This window comes from Conger conger, chromosome 13, assembly GCF_963514075.1.
Source record: "Conger conger chromosome 13, fConCon1.1, whole genome shotgun sequence".
NCBI lineage: Eukaryota > Metazoa > Chordata > Actinopteri > Anguilliformes > Congridae > Conger > Conger conger.
In genome coordinates, this window is record NC_083772.1 from 33,923,789 (window position 1) to 33,943,253 (window position 19,465).

Genomic DNA, 19,465 nt, shown 5'->3' on the forward strand with positions numbered 1-19,465 from the left:
TGCACAGTACAAAAATAAATTAGGATTCCCAACATAGTATGTCCTTCCATAGTATGTCTCCTACTGGAGACAGTAAAGAGTAGGATACAGTGCAATCTGGAGAATGAGAGCATGCAGCAAGAACACAGAAAGTGAGTAAAAACAAGTGCGACAGAGACAGTATTGTCATCTTTCAGTGTTGCGCCAAACTATAACTGCAACAGTGCAACTATTACTTCTAACTTCAGGACCTCAAAGTCACAATACCGGTTAAATCATCGTATATATGAACACAATTTTATATGAATACTCGCTAAATCCCTCATACACAGTAACTGATTAATACTATAACAAAAAAACAAACATATTTACATTTTAATGATATAAGTTCAACATATATTAGATGTTGATTCTAAAAAGATTAGCAATACCTGACCAATATGAAACCCCTTTCTAGAAATTTGAGCCATTTCTTCTCGGTTAATACTGAAACACAATAGTCAGACATACCACTTCAGTGGGATGGAATGAATAATTAACCAGATCCAATCTGACATTATTGAATTGGAGAGACAAAAAGCATTATGAGACAAAAAGTCAAATGAGAGGAGGAGGCAGCTCCTTTCAACGAACGGAGCCAAATGATCTCAAAAGACTTGGATGGGCGAGAATCTGGGACGAGGTTAGGGACGAACCCAGAATGAGAACACTGCTGTGTACGGCGCTCAGCCAAACACCGTTATTCTCCACAAATCCTCGTCCTTTATATCGATTGCAACCAGGCAGTTTCAAAGAGTACATTTCCACCTTTGAGCAACATGCGTGAATAGTACTTTATCAATAAAGTTTCATTTTCAAATAACCTACGAGCTTTAATACCGGGTGGTCAAATGCATTTTTTCTGCCTCCCCCAGCAATGTTCTGAAGCAGAAATAGCACCACGATGGCTGGAACACCGCGACCCAGAGGCATGCACATGAAAAAGCACGCTACCCCACAACCAAAGTGTGATCAATTTTACAAGAAAACATGTCAGCCCCTGTGGCGGAGGAGTCTCATTTCAAAAGGCCCTCAAAGCAACCCAACAATCAGGGAGAAGCCGGGAATCTCTTGATGAGATCTTTTAATCTCCTAATTAGGAATTAGCGATTGGGGCGTGTGTCAAAAGGGACTGGCCTCCATTTTGATTTATAAAACCACAGACACAAAGAGGGGAATCACAGAGGCTGCCCCGGGGCTGACGCGCTCACGGTCGCGAGAGGAGTTACACATTACTGCGGCTGCGATACGTTTCCCCAGACCTTCTGTGTCCTGCAGAGCCTGCGGTCCCCTTTCACCTGTTCTGTGATGTCTATACAAACACTATTTCATGCGCAATGCACCGTTCCTTATCAGCCTAACCAAGTGATTAAAAATGCTTCTATTTTTTTTTTTTTGTATGCCTACTGTATGAAACATTATATTTTCAATGAATGTGGTCAGTGAAGAATTTAGGCGAATCAAAAATGTCAGGCAAGAAACAACCAATTAAATGTCACGTCCAATTTTCCATTTGGAGAACACTGAAGAACATAAATAATATTTCTAACAACAAATCAAACCTCAAAATGGATATGCCATTAATTTTCTGACCATCAATCATTCATACATGATCACTGACTAATCCAATATCAAGCAACCTGGTAGGTTCAAAAGAGAAGAACATAGCAATAACAAATAGTAAACTGGTAACACCAGGCAAATACTCCATTCTGCAGATAGGCCGTGTAATGATAGAACGCAATATGCTGTTTTTATGTTCTTATGTTCCGAGATTGCACAAAGTTTATGGTCATCACATAATCCAATATCAAGCAACTCACTGTATTTAGATAAGCTAGGATTCTTTTCATAAAAATGAATACCTTATACCCTCAAAGGAAACCAAAGGCAATTCTCTGAAGAAAACAAATGTATTTTATGAGGGTTTACTTTTACTTTAAGTCTTAATATTGTCTTTAAGTCTATATCTGTAGTGTCCACAGCTGCAATAACACATTGATATGGCATATTCACCAGCACTGTGTTAATAGCAAAGGCTTGGCAAATTCACATCTACCCCAGTGTCAAATCCACAGGAAGAAGTACAGATGAGAGACAGGAGTGAAAATAGCCGAACGCAGTAGCTATTTGGGGCAATCCGAGTAAGTCAGACATTTTAATGTGTTGCTTGAAATAATCTTTACCCTCTTTTAGAAGATTGATGTGTCCTAGGTGTAGGAGGAGAAAAATATGTCTGCTCTCCAAAGTCACTGACAATGAACAAGGAGCATAAAGGATTGACCTGCCTTGAGGAAAACATCTTATCGGTTTTCCGGCAATACAGGAAGGCGGCTTCGGGGAGTCAGAAGAATAGTTGGCACTTTTGACCGAGACGTGACTTTGTGAGGGCATGTTCTGCAGCCACAATAAACGACACGGCCACAGAGGACAGGTATACCTCTGCTGATCACAGAGGTGTTAAAACACGACTGTTGTCGAAAAAGAGAAAGAGCACGCAGGCACACAGACATGCGGTAAAGACGCACTGGATGTGCCAGTGAACAAGAACCAGAACCATGGTCACACATGGATATCAGCTACATTACATTACATTACTGGCATTTGGCAGACACTCTTGTCCAGAGCGACATACAGTCGATTAGAATAAACAGGAGACAATCCTCCCCAGGAGCAATGCAGGGTTAAGGGCCTTGCTGAAGGGCCCAATGGCTGTACGGATCTTATTGTGGCAACACCGGGATTAGAACCACCGACCCTGCGTGTCCCAGTCATGTACCTTAACCACTACGCTACAGGCCACACCCCTAAACAATGAGGTGTGATTCAGGCTTAGAAATACTAATAAAAAAGCAAGGCTCTAACAAGCAAAGCCCTAGAGAGTGACTGTGTGTGCATTTAACATATAATACAACAGTTGATCAGAGTCAGGGATTCAGATAAGAAAATCCTTTTTGGAATCTCATCATCAGTACATCATAGTTTTATCATCATTTCACCCTGCTTTTGGGCCAGATCCAGTACTATAATGTTGTTATGGAAGAGAAGGATTGTGGGTAGGGGAACTGACTTTGCAGGTCTGATTCCCAGGTGAAGCAGTGCTGCTGTACGCTTGAACAAGGTACTTAACCTGAATCGCTTCAGTAAATAAACTGCCATATAAATGGATTATATGTAAACAATGCAAGCTCTGTAGGTCACTTTAGGTAAGAGTTTCTGCTAAATACAAGAAATGTAAATGTGTCTACAGTACATACTTTAGCACACCTGATTCACAAGTTTTGTTGTTTAAATGTTTTATATCGTTAAGCACTTTCTGGAATTGCAGACAGCCGTAAAAACAGAAGTTCTACCAAATGAATATGAAAGTCTAAAACAGCCAAAAATGAGAATTTTTACATAAACATCGATTTGGCCGTCGCAACTTGCGACTGATTATGATGGAATGGGTCACAAATAAAACAATCTCAAAGCCCTTCAACCGCAAAATGACTACACTATTGAGGGAAAACCTTGCCTTGTGTAGTCAATCTTTCTTTGTCATTCTAGAACTATTTTACATTGCTTTACACCCAGAGACCAACCTGAGTCACTATAATAAGTGCTATCAGTTGTTGAAGGACACACACTTAATGGTAAAAAAATCACAATGAGCTATTACTTCAGCATTAGTTCTTCAGACGCTGTGTGGAAGCCCCTTTCTCTTCTGGCCTTCAACTACAATCTGGAAATGTTAATTTGAAGGGTAAATAATGGCTGGTAATAATGCACTGCAATTATAATGAAGCACAATGTCACAGGGAAGAAAATATACAGGGAGCAAAAACGATGGCAATAAAAAGATTGCTGAGAGTAGCTAAATTACAAAATAAGAGTCTGAAAATGAATTGAACAGCTAGAACTGTGGAAAATATGTGTGCCTTAACCTTCCTTAGCATCTCAGAAGAAAATTAATGTTTCAAATATTTCCTCATATCTGGATCAATAATGTGCTTTGAGGAGTAATGCTGTAATAATTCAGAGAGTCTTCTGAATGCAGCACGGTTAGTGTGGGATCACACTTCGCACCCAAGGGGTCCTGATATCTTGCCTCCAGTCCAGTTTCCTCGAGATTACAGACTCAGTGTTTTTGCAGAAGCCTTCTGGGTTTTTAATAATGCACAATGCGTCTACAGACTTTACAAGGGCCCAACGGTTTGTCTTAGATATAAAACAGCACAGACAAATTGATCTAATGTCGAAGAGGAATGGTGGGACAGTAACTAATAGAGTTAACTTCAAATCTCCCTTTATTGTCCCGAATGACTGTTTATCATGGTTACTGTATGGCCATTCTGTCAGACCGCCTGCGGCCTGGTCAGGACCGGGTCTTAGGAGTAGCTCCTAAATGCTATATTTACTGGACCGAGTGTGGGGAAACGTGGATGTGTGTGTGTGTGTGTGTGTGTGTGTGTATGTGTGAGTGTGAGTGTGAGTGTGTGCGCACGCACGTGTGTTTGAATGGATGGTAAGACTCGTTTAACAAGCTGAAAAACATTGTAAGTACACATCAGCAAGATAGTACAGAAGGCTTTACATCAAAGTCTGCATTCAATAATATCCACATGCACATAAACAGCCTTTGACAGTTTGTTTGTGTGTGTGTGCGTGTGTGTGTTTTACTAAGAAATCTGGAGCTGAAACAACCAGCCCATACCAGGGGGAAATGGCACCGAGCTGCCTGTGTTTACATCCGTGTCTGCTGAACGCACCCTTCCCTCTCTCCCCTGACACGCTCTTCATTCTCTGCGCTTTAATTGCTGCTAATGCGCCATAAAGCATTTACCACAGTGCGTGTTTACATGTTTGTTAAGGGCCCATTATTTGGCCGTGCAAATGAGACAGCTTTTTTGTGCGATTGTAAAAAAGCATCCCCCCCGCAACAACCATTTACGTCTGAAAACACAAAATGAGGGCCAGCCACACATTGAGTCACAGAAGAAGAGAGAGAGAGAGGGAGAGAGGGATAGATGGCAGCATGCAGAGAGAGATGCTGGTGCCGGGGCGAAGCTCTTGTAAGAGAAAGACAAATGGCTTCTATTACGGGAAAGTGTCTGCTGTGCACCGTCTCAGTGGCTCTTCCAGGGCTGTGGACTGCAGTGGGCAGCAGTGGGCAGCCCACGGAAGAATATTCTAGAAATGACCATGGGCAGTGATATTTAATGGAAGCACCATGGGGCTAACTGAAAAAGTGTGTGTGTGTGTGTGTGTGTGTGTGTGTGTCTGTGTGTGTAAGTTCTGTATCTGCATGCAGGTGCAGTCTTTAGTATGAATTTATCGTACACAGTTAAGTACACACATTTTTGTGAGTATATAATATAGGCCACTTAACTTGATGCCAGTTGATTGTGCCTGGACTGTCTGAGGACAGAAGTCAGCCAGCAAACCCTTCTCAGTAGGAAAGGTGCCAGGGTCATTATCTCCCCGGTACAATTATTCACTTTTGCGCACAACTTAACCGGCGCGGCTTGACGTGTTGACAGGCGTCTCATTTCCAGCGTTGTCACATCACCAGATGGACAGAGGCTCCTGCAGGCTGGGGCATCGGTGGCCTGCTCGACCATCTCGCTGAGAATGCTGTCCGTTATAACAGACAGAGATTTCCAAAAATAAACAAATGCAGACTGAAGGATGGCACCGCGACCCGAAATACACTTTCCGTTCAGCTGACGCTTCAGGCAGCGAATGAGTGCTGACGAATTGACGGTTTGTGTCATGAAACTGAGAAAGTGAGCACCGCTAGGGAGATTTAGCTTCTTTAGCCAAAGCTGATAGTGAGGCCCTGGCCCTGGACCGATAGAAAGACTGGTGATAGCTGCAAGAGGATCACACAGTGGAAATGCAACGTACTGTACAATGCATGTCACTGGTCGCAGCCAAATTTGGTTTACACTCCGGGCGGCTGGAGTGCGTTTCGAAGTTGCCAACTTTCAGGGCTGTCTTGGCGTGAGATTAAATGCTCCCCTCCAAAATAAATCACATTTTTAACATGAGATACATTGCCCACTATGTAAAAAATCACAATGAGACGGAGCCAGATGAGATCAGGCCAAAACCGTGAGAGTTGGCCACTCTGGTGTTTATATCTTTTTGCTAAGGACAATGACCACAGTCTACATTAGGCTACAATAGAACGCCAAAGAACATTCTGCAGTTTCAGTTGAGCCACACTCTGTTACTGGACTATAAGCTGGCCTTTAGGCATACCCCTGCTTTTCCCCTCCAGACCGTTGTGCTGAATATAGGACGTGCCAGCTGAGATAGGAAAAGCAATGTTTACACCCCATATGTGAATCTTTCAAGCAGCACACCCTGCATACAGAGACGCTGACATGGGGATTAGGTTTTGATATATTTCAATTTATATTATTTACTATTGCTTTAGACCTTATATGATTCATATTCTTCCAAGCAATACTGCTTCAGTTCTGCAGGAAGAAGACAAACAAGCAAAGACCCACACACACGCACACACAAGACGACTACCCTGTATCAACAAAGAACTACCCTCAGCTGTTAAAATGATTTTCTTCTGACAACAACGGAATGAAGCGGAATGGGGAAATGGGGGCGGCTTTGTTGCCGGGATGTCGGGGTTGCCCTCCGCCGCTCCCGGTTCTGCCGTGGCATTTTCTGTCCTCAGCCGAGAATTCCACTTACGCCTGGAACCTTTGCCTGTTGCTAGGCTACAAAACGAAGAGGGGAAAAGACCTTAAAGGAGAAGAAAAAAAAAAAAAAAAGAAAAAAAAAAATCTCCCGGAAAGCGAATGTGTCACACTGCGCTAATAAAAGCTAAACACAACACGCGCTTCGGTAGCATAAAAAAGCAGGTCTCGCATTTACCGAAACAGAGCAAAGTAAGGGGAAAAAAAGGAGACTTGGGAGAGTGTGCTGCTTGCATTGATATACTCTGACTCAAGCATCCTCTCTGCACAGACCAGTAGAAACACTGCACTCCTATACACTGTACAGGGTGCTGAATTCAGCTCTAAACGCCCTGCTCTGTGGAAAGGGTCCCTGAGGTAACAGAATGATGAAGCGTATAATTTTCGCTGAAAGTGGTGACGCTGCTGTCTTTCCAAGGCCCTTCCTGCCATTTTGTATGATTTTGATGCTGGTTTCATATCAAGGAGTTGACAAGCTTACGGATTAAGCTTGCCAGGTCAGTTCTGAGTTTGGACTAAAACCATAAAATAGGCGCAGGAGGATCCTGAGTTATTGTGATGAGCTTTTTTCATTCTCATTTTTTTCCCGGAATGGCTGGTCAAAACCAGAAGCCCATCTAATCGTAGGGACTTCTCCATCAGACCAGGAGAGCTCAGCCGGACACATAGATCCTCAAAAGTACTTACAGTCAATGGAGTCAGCTACCTTCACTGATACAGCTGCTTCAGAATATATGCAGCAGGGACTTGTTTTCCACCCTCCCTTTACTTGGGAGTTAGGTGCGAAGCCAATAAGTAGCAGTAATTATTCAGTTAATTTCCCAGGAAAATTAACTGAAAATTAACACAAGCAACAGTTCTGTATCCAAAACCTGTATACATTAGCAGGAGGAGAGTGTATCATTGCCTTCAAGGCCCTTAATTGTGGAAAATACCATCCATCAATCAATTCATCTATCCATTTTCTAACCTGCATATTCCTGTTCAAGAGGCTATGCCAGCAGCAGGAGCCTATCCCAGCATGCATTGGGCAAAAGGAAAAAATAGACCCTGGACAGGTCCCGAATTGATCTCAGGGCACGCACACCATTCACACAGTACTTACGGCCAATTTAGTCTCTATTCTGCCTGGGTCTTTCTACTGCGGGAGGAAACCAGAGTACCCACCCAGGGTACCCACAGCACCACCGTGCTGCCCAACATACAACTGTAATTATACTGTAATTACTACATTATACTGTAATTACAACATGGTGAAACCATATATACACAACTACCCTTTAATAAAGCTGAGAATCTGCACATTGTAATGAAACCATTCGTATGTGGTCAAACAGATTTAATGAAACATGAATAGGAAAAAGCAGAAAAGGACAGAATTTTGACTGCTACTGTATCTTAAAGCCAAGAAGAAAGAACAGGCCCACACGGCAGTCAGCCGGCTGCCATTACGTAGCAGGGTGAGATCATGTGGCACTCCAGCGGAAACTCATTTTAATCAATTTGCGCCGCACCGGACAAGTCAATTCATCTTTCCTTTCCCCCCCCAGACGTTCTTTCCCTTAAACTAAGTTTAATATTTGAACAGTGGAAATTGTAATAGATTATTCTGCAGATTACTGTAATGCAGGGAGATACATCTTAGCTGGGCAGACGTTTTCCGATCAGGTTAACATCGCCCTTATGACATGGTATTTAGAAAAGCGGTGAACTGAAACAAGGCTCAATTATAGCAAAAATGCACGCTCTGCATAAATCATAATCCACTGTTTCATGTCCACCCCATGATAGAAAAAAGGAAAAAAAACAAAACAGTTATGCGCTCAGTCATTACAATAACTACACAGAGGGGGGAAAAAAACAAAACATAAAAAGTAAACATGGCCAACACATTTTTTTTCCAGCATGCAAAACACTTCTTGCTGTTTATGCCAAATTTACCTCATGGCATTGCAAGTTTATTGTGAATAGTGAATCACAGGTTCTTTTGCCTCCGTCCAACTAAATATCAAATGTGCAACCGATAACCAATATGCAATCACCATACCCATAATGTGTTAACAACAAACAAATAAACATGCAAATAGGCTAATGCGTTAATACAAAACAAACAAGTGAATAAGAAAAGAAATGCATTTGATTCAGTGGGCTACTGAAATGGAGGACAAACGGCAAACAGACACCCCCCCGCATTCGAACAGTCAGACGACCTGCGGGCGCGTTGCCGTGACGCGCGGTGTGGCGCGGAGCGGCAGTTCGGCGAACGCGGAGCCCGAAACCCTGAGACCAGCGGGCACCGTGTGCCAGCGAGGGAGGGAGGGAGAGACACCCGCCGCACGGGCGTCTGAGCGCGAGGGGGGAGACGGGAGAACGGCGTGCCAAAGAGCGGGAAGGGGGAGGAAAAACAAAAACAAACAGAGCAGGTGAAAGACGAGAGGCGGGCGTTTAAAAGAGAGCGCTGCGGGATGAAGATAAAGGCTGGAGAGAGCAGGGAGGAAGAGGACACGCAAAAATAAAAAAATAGAACAAGAAAAAAGAAATAAATACACATAAGCCAGACGAGACAGTTTACCTTGGGAGAAGGAGAAAATATGGACCCTAAATTCAAACTGTCATTGGCTGATTTGCCTCTGTAGAGTGCCGTGTCAATGCTGTGCCCTGGCTTCAGTGAAAGTCACGTCTTTGCTATCTTTTCTGGACTATAAGGCTTTCGCTCTCATTCAGGAAATCCCTCAGCAGATCTGAAAACACAATTGATCTATTACCTGTAATATTATTATTATTAAAACAATAATATAGAGTTTGATCCACTTCTAGTCCTATGGACTTATGCATGTTATTAGATGTCGTTCAACCAACAGTTGATTGAGACCTACAGTAGGAGAAGAAAGGAGTTGAAGTACGCCTACTCGTTCCAATCAAGGACTCAGTAATTAAGTAGTCAAGCCCTTATTTCAAACAGAGTCCCTGTGGTCTGTGAGTGGCCACTGCTGGCTTTAGTACAATGCATTTAACATTAAACCTGCCAAGTTCCCACAATGCCATGAAAGGGCAGGGGCCAGCATTGACCTGACCAATCACATTGTGTGAGGACCTCAACCGACAGCATCACACAACCCGCCACTCACAGGGCGTAACACGACTGACCCCCTGAGGGTCCCCTATATCCATTGGATGTGTTATGCTGGAATTAATTTACCTCACATCCAGCAACAAAAAATTAATAAAAAAATCAAAGTGATACATTGTAACCACAGACCGTTTCTGAAATTTACAAAAAGTAAATAAACAGGAATATTATTTCCAAATATTGCTCCAGCAGCTCTTGAGCCAGACCTGAGCTCACAAGTGTGTTTGGGCGAGGAGATTGTAGTGCCACGCCGAATGATGGCAATCAGCACTTTGGGACACAATCAAGTATTCATGTAGCAAGTTTTGCAAATCACAAGCACCCTTAAAGATTGATTGAGCCACTGAATGATGAAGTCATGAATGCCAATAACCGTTTAGATCTCTGTTTTGCATTCATTAATTCATAGCCTTTCCAATGTTTGGGATTGTGGATATTTATTTTGCATTTCAATAAGTCCGGAGTAAAACTTTATTTTCAATTTGGCAGACACTTGATTAAATTAAAAGAAAAAATTTAGACACAAAAATGACTGATGGGCTGCAGAACGGAAAGTATCGACCACGGCGGTTAAAAAGCTGAAGGTGCGTTCGCCAGCTGCAGCCGAGTGGGCCTCCTCTGACTCCACTCTGTGAAAATGGGCCGGTGGTGCGGAGGCAGAAACAGGTGGTTGGTGGAATCAAAGCAATAGTTCTGCGCTGAGGTCCGATACCTGCGTGTGCGGTGCAGTCAGCTCGCTCCGTGAGCAATCGGACGTGACAATCGGACGTGACAAATTGAGGTAGGAATTGGACGTCCACCAATTTGTAAAAAAAAAAAAAAAAAAAAGAAAGCTGGCTGTTGTGTCAGGGCATAGGTTTTCGCGACCCGATATAACCTGGTGTGAACTCGGCGTGCAGTGACGGAACCTGGCATCACCCTGAGGAAGCCGTGACGGATGGCGTCGTGTACGGCCATAACTCTGGCTACGGCCCCGTGCTGGGCATTGACAGGCTGATTCCTCTCACGGGCCCGCATCAATATGAGTATGGAGCGCTAGCTAGCTTCAGTAAGTGATATACCTCCCCTCCAAATGGTCTCTAAACTAATTGCCTATGCTTAGAGTAAATAACACGGCACTCAACATGAAAAAGAGGTTTGAGAGGTTTGAACCCTGCCAATTTTGTCAGTTAGATTGGATTTTGTTAGTCTACAGTCTTTTTTTTTTTTTTTTTTCATTGCAGTCTTGTTATTTTCCCCACATTGTGCATCTTGCTATTGCGTAATCCTCTTGTATTTTCCCTGACAGACTTAACTAGTTTAGAGTCGTATGTGTCTGGCTCCTCCTTGGACTGGCGATAGCTTGCTCCTGTAGTACTGTGTGGGGAGTAGTACAGTATTGTGAAGATGCAAATTGCTGATAGGGGAGAAACCTTAATTTACAAATACATACATAAATGTCCATGGCAACTGACATTACAAATGCAGGATATTCGAGAGGTAAAACAGCAACATAATATAGACAGTTTTTTATTGATGAGGGTTATAAAAGCATATATATGTCTCTATTATTTAGCTGTATTCGACTTTATCACACAAATATCCTGCAGTTAAAAACGTTAGTTACTGTCAAAGTGCCCAAACGCATATACAGTGTTAAAAAATGAGTGACAGCCTGGTATGTCCTATGACACTGCGGTTGAGATCGGATCACGGTTCTAATCTGAGCCTTTCTCTGTTGATGATTCAGGTACCCTTTACCCACTTTGATCAATGTTTGTCATGGGTCTGCTGGGGGACTGCAGGATGTTTAATTTTCTCTGTGTCTTTGAGGTGAGGAGAAGGAAGGGTACTAGGTCCCACACGGAGAGCATTATTGAGTTTGCGTCAGACTTTTTCCGCTTAGGAAAATAATTATGTACAAGTTTCGAACTCTGTAGGACGTTATACCTCAACATTCGACGGGGGGGTGGGGGGTGAATCAAAAAAGCCATAGAAAAGTAAGTGATTACATGCAGCACAGGTGTCTGATTGAAATAACTGGTAGCAATTAACGGCCTCTGCAGCATTTATGTAAAGCATTAGCAAAAAAGTCTAATTTCCAACTTCAACAATAAAATTGATGAATATGATGCACCGAAACATTTATAAAGGGAGATGTCAGGAAAAGAGATAAAGAGATGTTAATCGTATTTCTTCTAGTTCAAGGGTTCCCTGGAGATAAAAAGATAAAAAAAATATTTTTAAATAATAAAAAATTTAAAAAGGCAAATGCCACACATTTTCCCTGACACTCGCATCAATGAAATGAAACTACCCGCAGTTGCTTCACCGTACTGGAATACCACATTTGAGCATAATTTCAATTTCATTCACTAAAAGCCCACAGAGCGGTTCAGGTGTATATTTCTAATTCACCTATTTATTCACCGTTAATTGTCTAGTTAGGACAACCAGGAGCTTAGTCCTATTTCTGCAGTGATGATCCAGCGGTCAAACTGCATTAGGGGTACGGTAGATTATGGAGACAATACAGAGACAATTGGTAGCCAAATGTAGAGAAGTAGTTCCGTCCAAATTTTACAAGCATAAACGGTAAATTTTAAAAAGCACTTTTTTTTTTTCCAGAAGTGCTTTAGAAATAATGTTTCTAAATAATCCATTCACACACACACTGACACACCAACGGCGAAAGGCTGTCAGGCAAGGCACCATCCAGCTCGTCAGGAGCATTCGGGTGTCTTGTTCAGGGACACTCAGACACACCCAGTGCGGGGGATAAAACTGGAAACCCTCCGACTGTCAGGCGACCGCCCTTACCTCCTGAGCTACGGTCGCACGGCGGAGCTAACCAACCGCACTCTTTCTGAACGCACCGTGGGATCTTTAAAGGTCGCAGTGATTATGGATCCCAGTTTAATGCATCGTCCACAGGACAGCATCAGAATCAGTTCCCCGACCGTTGCGTTAGTAGGGCACTGGATTCCCTATGGCCTAGAGGGGAAGTGTGCCCCCTTTTGGCCCACCAACACTGTTCCAGGCGCTATTTAATTTTACAAGGAGGTGCAGAGCGAGGACTAGAACACCCCTGGTAATGAAACGATCGAAAGGCCCAGGAGAGCGGGCCTACTGAGCATGCTCAGTGCTCCTCCAGCGGTTCTGCAATCCGCAGGCTCCTGCGGGAGACTCGGCGGGATCAAGGGATCACGTAGGGAGACGGAAAAAACACATTCTGGACAGAAGTCTCGCATTAAATCAGTCTGAAACCCTATACTTGAGCCGGACTGACCTCAGAGGCACACAAAAGCACCTGCTTCAGTGAACAGCTAAAGGAAAGACTCCACCACTAAGCCTGAAGCATTCAAATTGGATTTTAAATTAAGTACACATACTGTATACAGCCAGACATACCTCCCCTCCTCCGCAGCCAGCCCGGTTTAACAACAGACATGGCCTTTTCACACTAGATATGCAGGGAGGGTTACGGGCGTTCTTACTACCACCTCGATGGCGTGTGCGAGGGGTTAACAATGCATTCCTTCTTAACCCATCCCACGTCAATCTCTCATCAGGGGGGCCTAGGGCCGGGTCCTCGACAAGGGGGGGAGTCATATCGGATGCCGTCTTAAATATTTAATGGGTGATTAAAGAAGAGCTTGAACTACAACAACTTCATTAACTGATTAGGCGAGGGGAATGCAGGCGTATCAGAAACACGAAAATTGCGGTTGGGTTTTTCCAAAAATTCTACCAGAATTCCTCTGCTTCTACCATCTCCGCCTGTGCTTCGTTCAAATGATAATAAAACATTCCGGCTGTTTTTATTTCATCCTTAAACCCCTCTGCTAAGTGGACTTCAGTAGTAAACACATTGATTACCCTCTTGGTGGCATTTTTATCCACTTAATTTGTGTAGGCAAATATCGTCTCCCAGGCTACGGGGTATCTGCCTCCGTGATTCACCACTCTGCATTTATACTTATGCTTTAGTAATTATTACATTTGTATATGCATGCGAGTGATTTGTATGCACATGCGATTATCCATTTCATGCTTATCTCTTGCATAAATGTATACATATATACTGTACATAATTATACAAATTGTGTGCTAGGATCATCATATGCAAAAACCTTATACATCTGGGGTTTTAAAACGCAGGGTATACGTTTAGCCTAGCTATGAACACTTTAAATACCCCGTAACTCAATGACTATATTAACTTGTGTGGAGAGGGCCCTGGAGCCTAAAGCCCTCCATGGGCTGGAAGGTTTGGAGATGCCAATTTTGTGTGCAGATCCAAGTCATGCACGTGATTAAATACAAGAATAAATAAACAAATATCTGATTTCCCACAATCCTCAGTCATGCAGCCCCTGGTTGCTTGCTACAGGCCCATCACCAGTTTCCCACCTGTGCTGTGAATCATGTGACCAGCACACCAGCCAATGGGTAAAGAGCTCTCCCTTCCTTCTTTCCCACTCTTGAACCTGGATCCAGAGACAGATAAACTAGTCCTGCCTGTACTATTTCCAGAGAAGTAAAAGTCTTTCTGGGTCTTTAACAGAACGTTCAAAAGTACTGAGAGGGGAGGGGGGGAAAAACAAAAAACAAGAAAGCACGTTTGCAAATATCTATAAACATCCATTATGGAGCTGTGTTTAGCTGAACAAAAAGCAACACAAATAGGAATTAATGGCATCTGTCCACAGCTGCAGCTATGGCCGAACAGGGCCCTTCCATTTAGCCATTTACTTTGCAGTCGAAATGGCAATTTAGTCATCTCCAAATGTCACCTCTTGAAGCAGCCCAGCACTTTAGCACAGTGCTGTGCTTTAATAGATTTTTTTTTTTTTTTTTTTTTAAGTGCAGCATAGCCTATTCCATTTCTCTTACAGCCAGTTTATCAAAAATGTATTACATTTTTAAGTGGGCTCTACCCCTCTTTCCACTGATGAATTCATGTGGCACCCCCTGATCTACAACCATGATCTACCATCAGCTATATGCGACCAGATGGAATCCACCACCTAAAAGCATTAGATGCTTAAGAAACATAATACTGACATGCAAACACACTATACTCAAATATCCCTCAAAAAGCAAAAGGCAAAAAATGGAATGCCGATAAATGAAAATGAAGTGGGTGGATCTGTATGATTTCATCGGGAAATCCACGAACAAAGTCAAGGAGCGTGTACATCTGCCTTCCCTGTACATATTCCTACATCCAAGACAATAAATTCTACAGCAAGTCGGTCAGTTACTGTTTCTCTCTTGACAAAACGCATCAGTTTGGAAAAGCAGTTTTTTTCCATCGCATCCTTTGATCCTTTCCTAAAGAGATACACAACAGTGCTGAAGACTGCCAGCCCTCTGATCTCTCCACAGCGAACACAACTCAGGATAACCCGTCCTTAAATCTCATTTACATATTCAGCGCGTGAAGAAAATGTAAAGGCGAAATGTGGAGGACGGAAACGGCCACGCGTACTGTCACAGATTGAAAAGAGAGCCAGCACTTACATCTGCCAACCCAGAAGATGCTAAATACACTTCGTATGGAGAAAATACGCACGAGAATACAAATGAGTGCTTGAGAAAGGCTACAGCAGTCACCTTTAGAAGCCAGACCTGGGCTTAAAGGCTTAGCGCTCTTCCCGCTCTGCTCTGGGCTGGTGTGAGTTCAGAGCTTTAATTGGGGCTCCGTGTCAAATCGATCATACGGGCGCTTGTAAAAGAAAGGACCTTAGGACTCACACTGATCAGGCTTCCAGTGGCTTCTTTCTCAATTATTTATTCCGCTGAGAACATCCTAACTGAGCCAAATAATAATTAATACCTTGTTTCCTCTAGTCTAAACTAGGAATACGTTAAAATAGGATGCTGGTTGCTGCTGCTGATAATAATAATAATATTATTATTGGAACGTTATTACCATTCACGGCTATAAAATTGTGTCCTATGCATTTCCTCACTGCTATTTCAACCTCTCTCCTTTGAAAAGTGAGAAATCTCCCCATACAGAGCACAGGATCGCACGATTCAACAGAATTTTTTTTTTGTTGCAATAACAAGTCTGCTAAATTCATAACTTAATGTAAGTGTGTGCTCACTTATTTATATATTTGTGCTTATTACAGCATGCCTACACGAAACACCTGTCAGAGATGTATCCTTCCTCTGGTGCTAAATTATGTGTCAGAATGTGTATGAAAAGAAAGCCGGTGGTATTATTACTGATATTATGACTGAACTCTAGTTGACTGGAGGTTAATATAAGGCTTTCAGAAGTGAATCCACTGGGAGCGAATCTTAGGGTAATATTTTTCCGGTAGGGGAGTTCCGGAACAGTCTCCAAAGCTGAAAACTAAATACGTGCACACAAGGCACTCTTTACAGCCAGAGGGAACGGTCCTGATTAAAAGCACAGCAGTGCTATGTGCATTCCGGGCCTAGCAGTATGGCGACAAACATAGTGGATCGCTTTTAATTGATCCATCATCGAGAGGAAAACGAGTAGGCATACGTTTGTTTTGCATTTGACAGGTAAACTAAAATCAACACATAAATGGAATCAAACAATTAATACAAAAATTAAATTAAATTAAATTCAATATAAACTAACTCATCGTGTTTTTACGCCCCGTGTTCTCTGCGTTATCATGTCCTGAACTGGACAACACAAGGTGAGGAAAAGAAACGTTGTCTTCATAAGGAATAATGCGACACCCAGGAACCGGGTGTACAACACACACTGCCACCAGATAGCATTCAGCAATACAGACAGGAAACAATTGAGGTTGCATAACGTCTATGAAGACTACACACAACTACCCGGCCCTGTCCCAACCCTCAATGTGGGAGAGAGCAAAACTACAGAGAACCGTCTTCACGGCTGAGAAGAAACAGCACTGAAACACACTGCACGGACAGGACTGAATACTGCACCAGACCCCAATAAGGTCACAGGACATGAGAACGGAGCTGGATTTTGGGACATCGGATGTTTGACAGAGGTGAACAGGAACAGGGATTGGGATGGGAATGCCTTATTTAACACAGAGTACCATCCTGACTGTCTAAGCCCCGGTCACCTTTGTTTGTTTTTTGGTTACCCATTATCACATTTAAGATCTTATCAGGAAGGACTGCCTGCAGTCTCCTTCACTTCCCCCCTTCCACACTCTCTCTCTCTCTCTCTTTCACTCTATCCATCTCTCCCACGCACTCAAACGCACACGGACAGATGCACACAGGTACACACATGCGTGTTAGTTCTCGGGCACATGGAGACAGAGGGATGGAGGTGTGGCGGGGGCGGGGGCGGTGGACGATGGCGTTGGTGACCCGGGAGAGCATACCGTACCTTGGGTAGTGTCGGGGAGGGTGGAGGTAGTGGTGGTGGTGGTAGTTGTGGGTATAGGGGTAGTGGTTAGAGCATCTGGATGGGGAAAAAAAATAAAGAAACAAATGACACACAAAGAAATGAAGAATAAATTATAAATAAAATTAGTCAGAATGGGTAGGCGGGGGAAAGGGAAAGAGGTGGGGTGGTAGGAGCTGCACTATGACTGTGGCACTACTGCATTATGGGATACATGACATGAGTCTGCGCTACGCCAGAAACCAGATATTTTACTCAGCTGGTAAGTATGTTTATTCCCTTCTGCCTAATTTATTTTCTAAGCCACAGTACATACAGTAGGCTAGAGAACCCATGGTGACGGGAGAATAGCCCTGCAAAGGGACTTACCCCAGTGCTCGTATTTACCCCAGCGCTCGTCTTCCATCATTACCTCATCTAATATACTCGACTGCAGAGAAGTGGTGTTGTGTTTCATTCATGCACGCGAGCACGGTTCTCCATCACTGCGGCTATGGCACTGGATTCCCACATTCATCGATCGAGCTTGTATTATCGGTCACTCCCTTATTATTTTCTTTCCTGTCCCCTGATTCCCATTTCCTGGGAACGTGTAGCACGTCCATACTGAATTGTTTCTGCTCACATACTGTATATGCCCCAGTCCTGATGCAGCATATGAAACACGCCCGGAAGAAACCCGAGAATATCACAGGACAAGTGAGAGGTCACAATGGTAACTGTAGTAACAACTGTAGTCTTCTATAGATGGTGTACAAACTACAAAAATGGACGAGTATGCCCCTAATTGTTCCAAATGGCCTTTGCCTTAAATCATTGCTCAAGATACTGTCTTAACATGATATGTATACATTCATATTTAAGATCATGTAAAACATTTTTAACCATGCCTTTCATATAAACACTTGCATTGGCTTAATGGGCAGAGCCATTGCGTCATTTATTCATTGAAATATCGCTACGCTCAATTATGAAGTTACAGCACAGTTGGGCAGCGAGCTGGACTTCCACTGAAAGCGAAAACACAGAACCCAAGGAAAGGGGGGAAAAAACTAAAACGGAGAGGCGACTGCGGGTTTTTTTCCAGTATGGAGAGGGAGAGAGAGAGAGAGAGGGAGAACGGGGAGGGCAGGGAATGATTTCCCCATCTCTTGCAGACAGAGAGCGGGCCCCTCGCTGGGGGACATCAGTGGCGAGCGAAATTGGCTGGCTGTCTCCGTCGCTTTATTGTCTGTGGTCCATCAAAGGGCCGCGGCGGGGGGCCACACACTTCTCGGCTAATGATAAAACATCAAGGGGAGAATAATGTCGCCGGGAACCGGGGTGCGGGCGCGGCCTCCGACAAAACCTTTCAAGAACGGAGGGCAGGGGGAAGGAAGCGCCGCGCCTCGTGACCGACTCCAGCCGGCTATCGAAAACGTTAGCCTCCGCGTCAAAGAGGAAAATAACCGTGAACGCGGGGGGAGAGTGTAGTGGCGGGGGGGGGGGGGGGGGTTTATGGTGAGAAAGAATGTTCCAATTTTATGTGGCACTCGGAAGAATCTAGAAAACACAAATTTTCCCTGGTCAATTTGCAGGTTGGGTAATTCCGGGTTAAGCGTTATGAGGACGGAGAGGCGGGCGCTGGAAGGGTCGGCGTTCCCCGCGTTCCCGCGGACGCGTCCGAGCCGTGAGCCGTGAGTAATTCCGGTCGTCAGCGGAGATGATATAAAGACTCAAACCACTTCTGTCATAACAAATTCTTCCGCTATGCCCTTTCAGCACCAACATTATTTTTCCCCTACTTGCAACTGCTACTGTGCAGGCGAGCAGAAAAATGCTCTTATATTATGTGATTTTATTTATTTCCCCTTCCCAGATTGCCTTCAGAGGACATGACATTTCCCTGCAAGGACAAGGCAGGTGGAGAGGGGGCGGGGGGGGGGGGTTCCAATGAGGAAACTTTTAGTTTATAGAAATATCCTATTCCATGAATCACATCATCGCTCAAGGTTAAAAAAAACAACAACAACAATCACCTCTTTAAGATAAAAATCTTTGCAGATTGACGCAGATGATACCTTTGCATTCAAAAGGGAAGACTCTTATTCACCCACACATCCTAGCTTTGTGTCATTTGGATAAGGAGAAATCAAACCACTTTCATCACTTATAGCAATCTCCATACCAATAATGTGGAGTTATTGAGAGCAAAATAACAATCAGTAAAATAACCCAATAAATTGGATAGTAATGACTCTGAAGTGC

The 19,465-nt window shown here is 43.5% G+C and overlaps 1 protein-coding gene across 5 annotated transcripts in view; it reads right to left on the reverse strand.

Moving 5' to 3' along the window:
- Positions 1-19,465, reverse strand: part of LOC133108659 (cell adhesion molecule 1-like) — a 397,533-nt gene that overhangs the window by 110,773 nt on the left and 267,295 nt on the right. For 4 of the 5 annotated variants that reach the window (XR_009704685.1, XR_009704684.1, XR_009704686.1 and 1 more), the window contains exon 9: positions 17,201-17,275. The exons of the other annotated variant lie outside the window; for it this stretch is intronic. Coding sequence is in view for 1 of the 4 variants with exons in the window: in XM_061218291.1 (XP_061074275.1) it covers positions 17,201-17,275 (75 nt within the window). In the remaining 3 variants the exon portion in view is untranslated. The remainder of the gene's footprint in view (positions 1-17,200; positions 17,276-19,465) is intronic. 5 annotated transcript variants of the gene reach the window in all.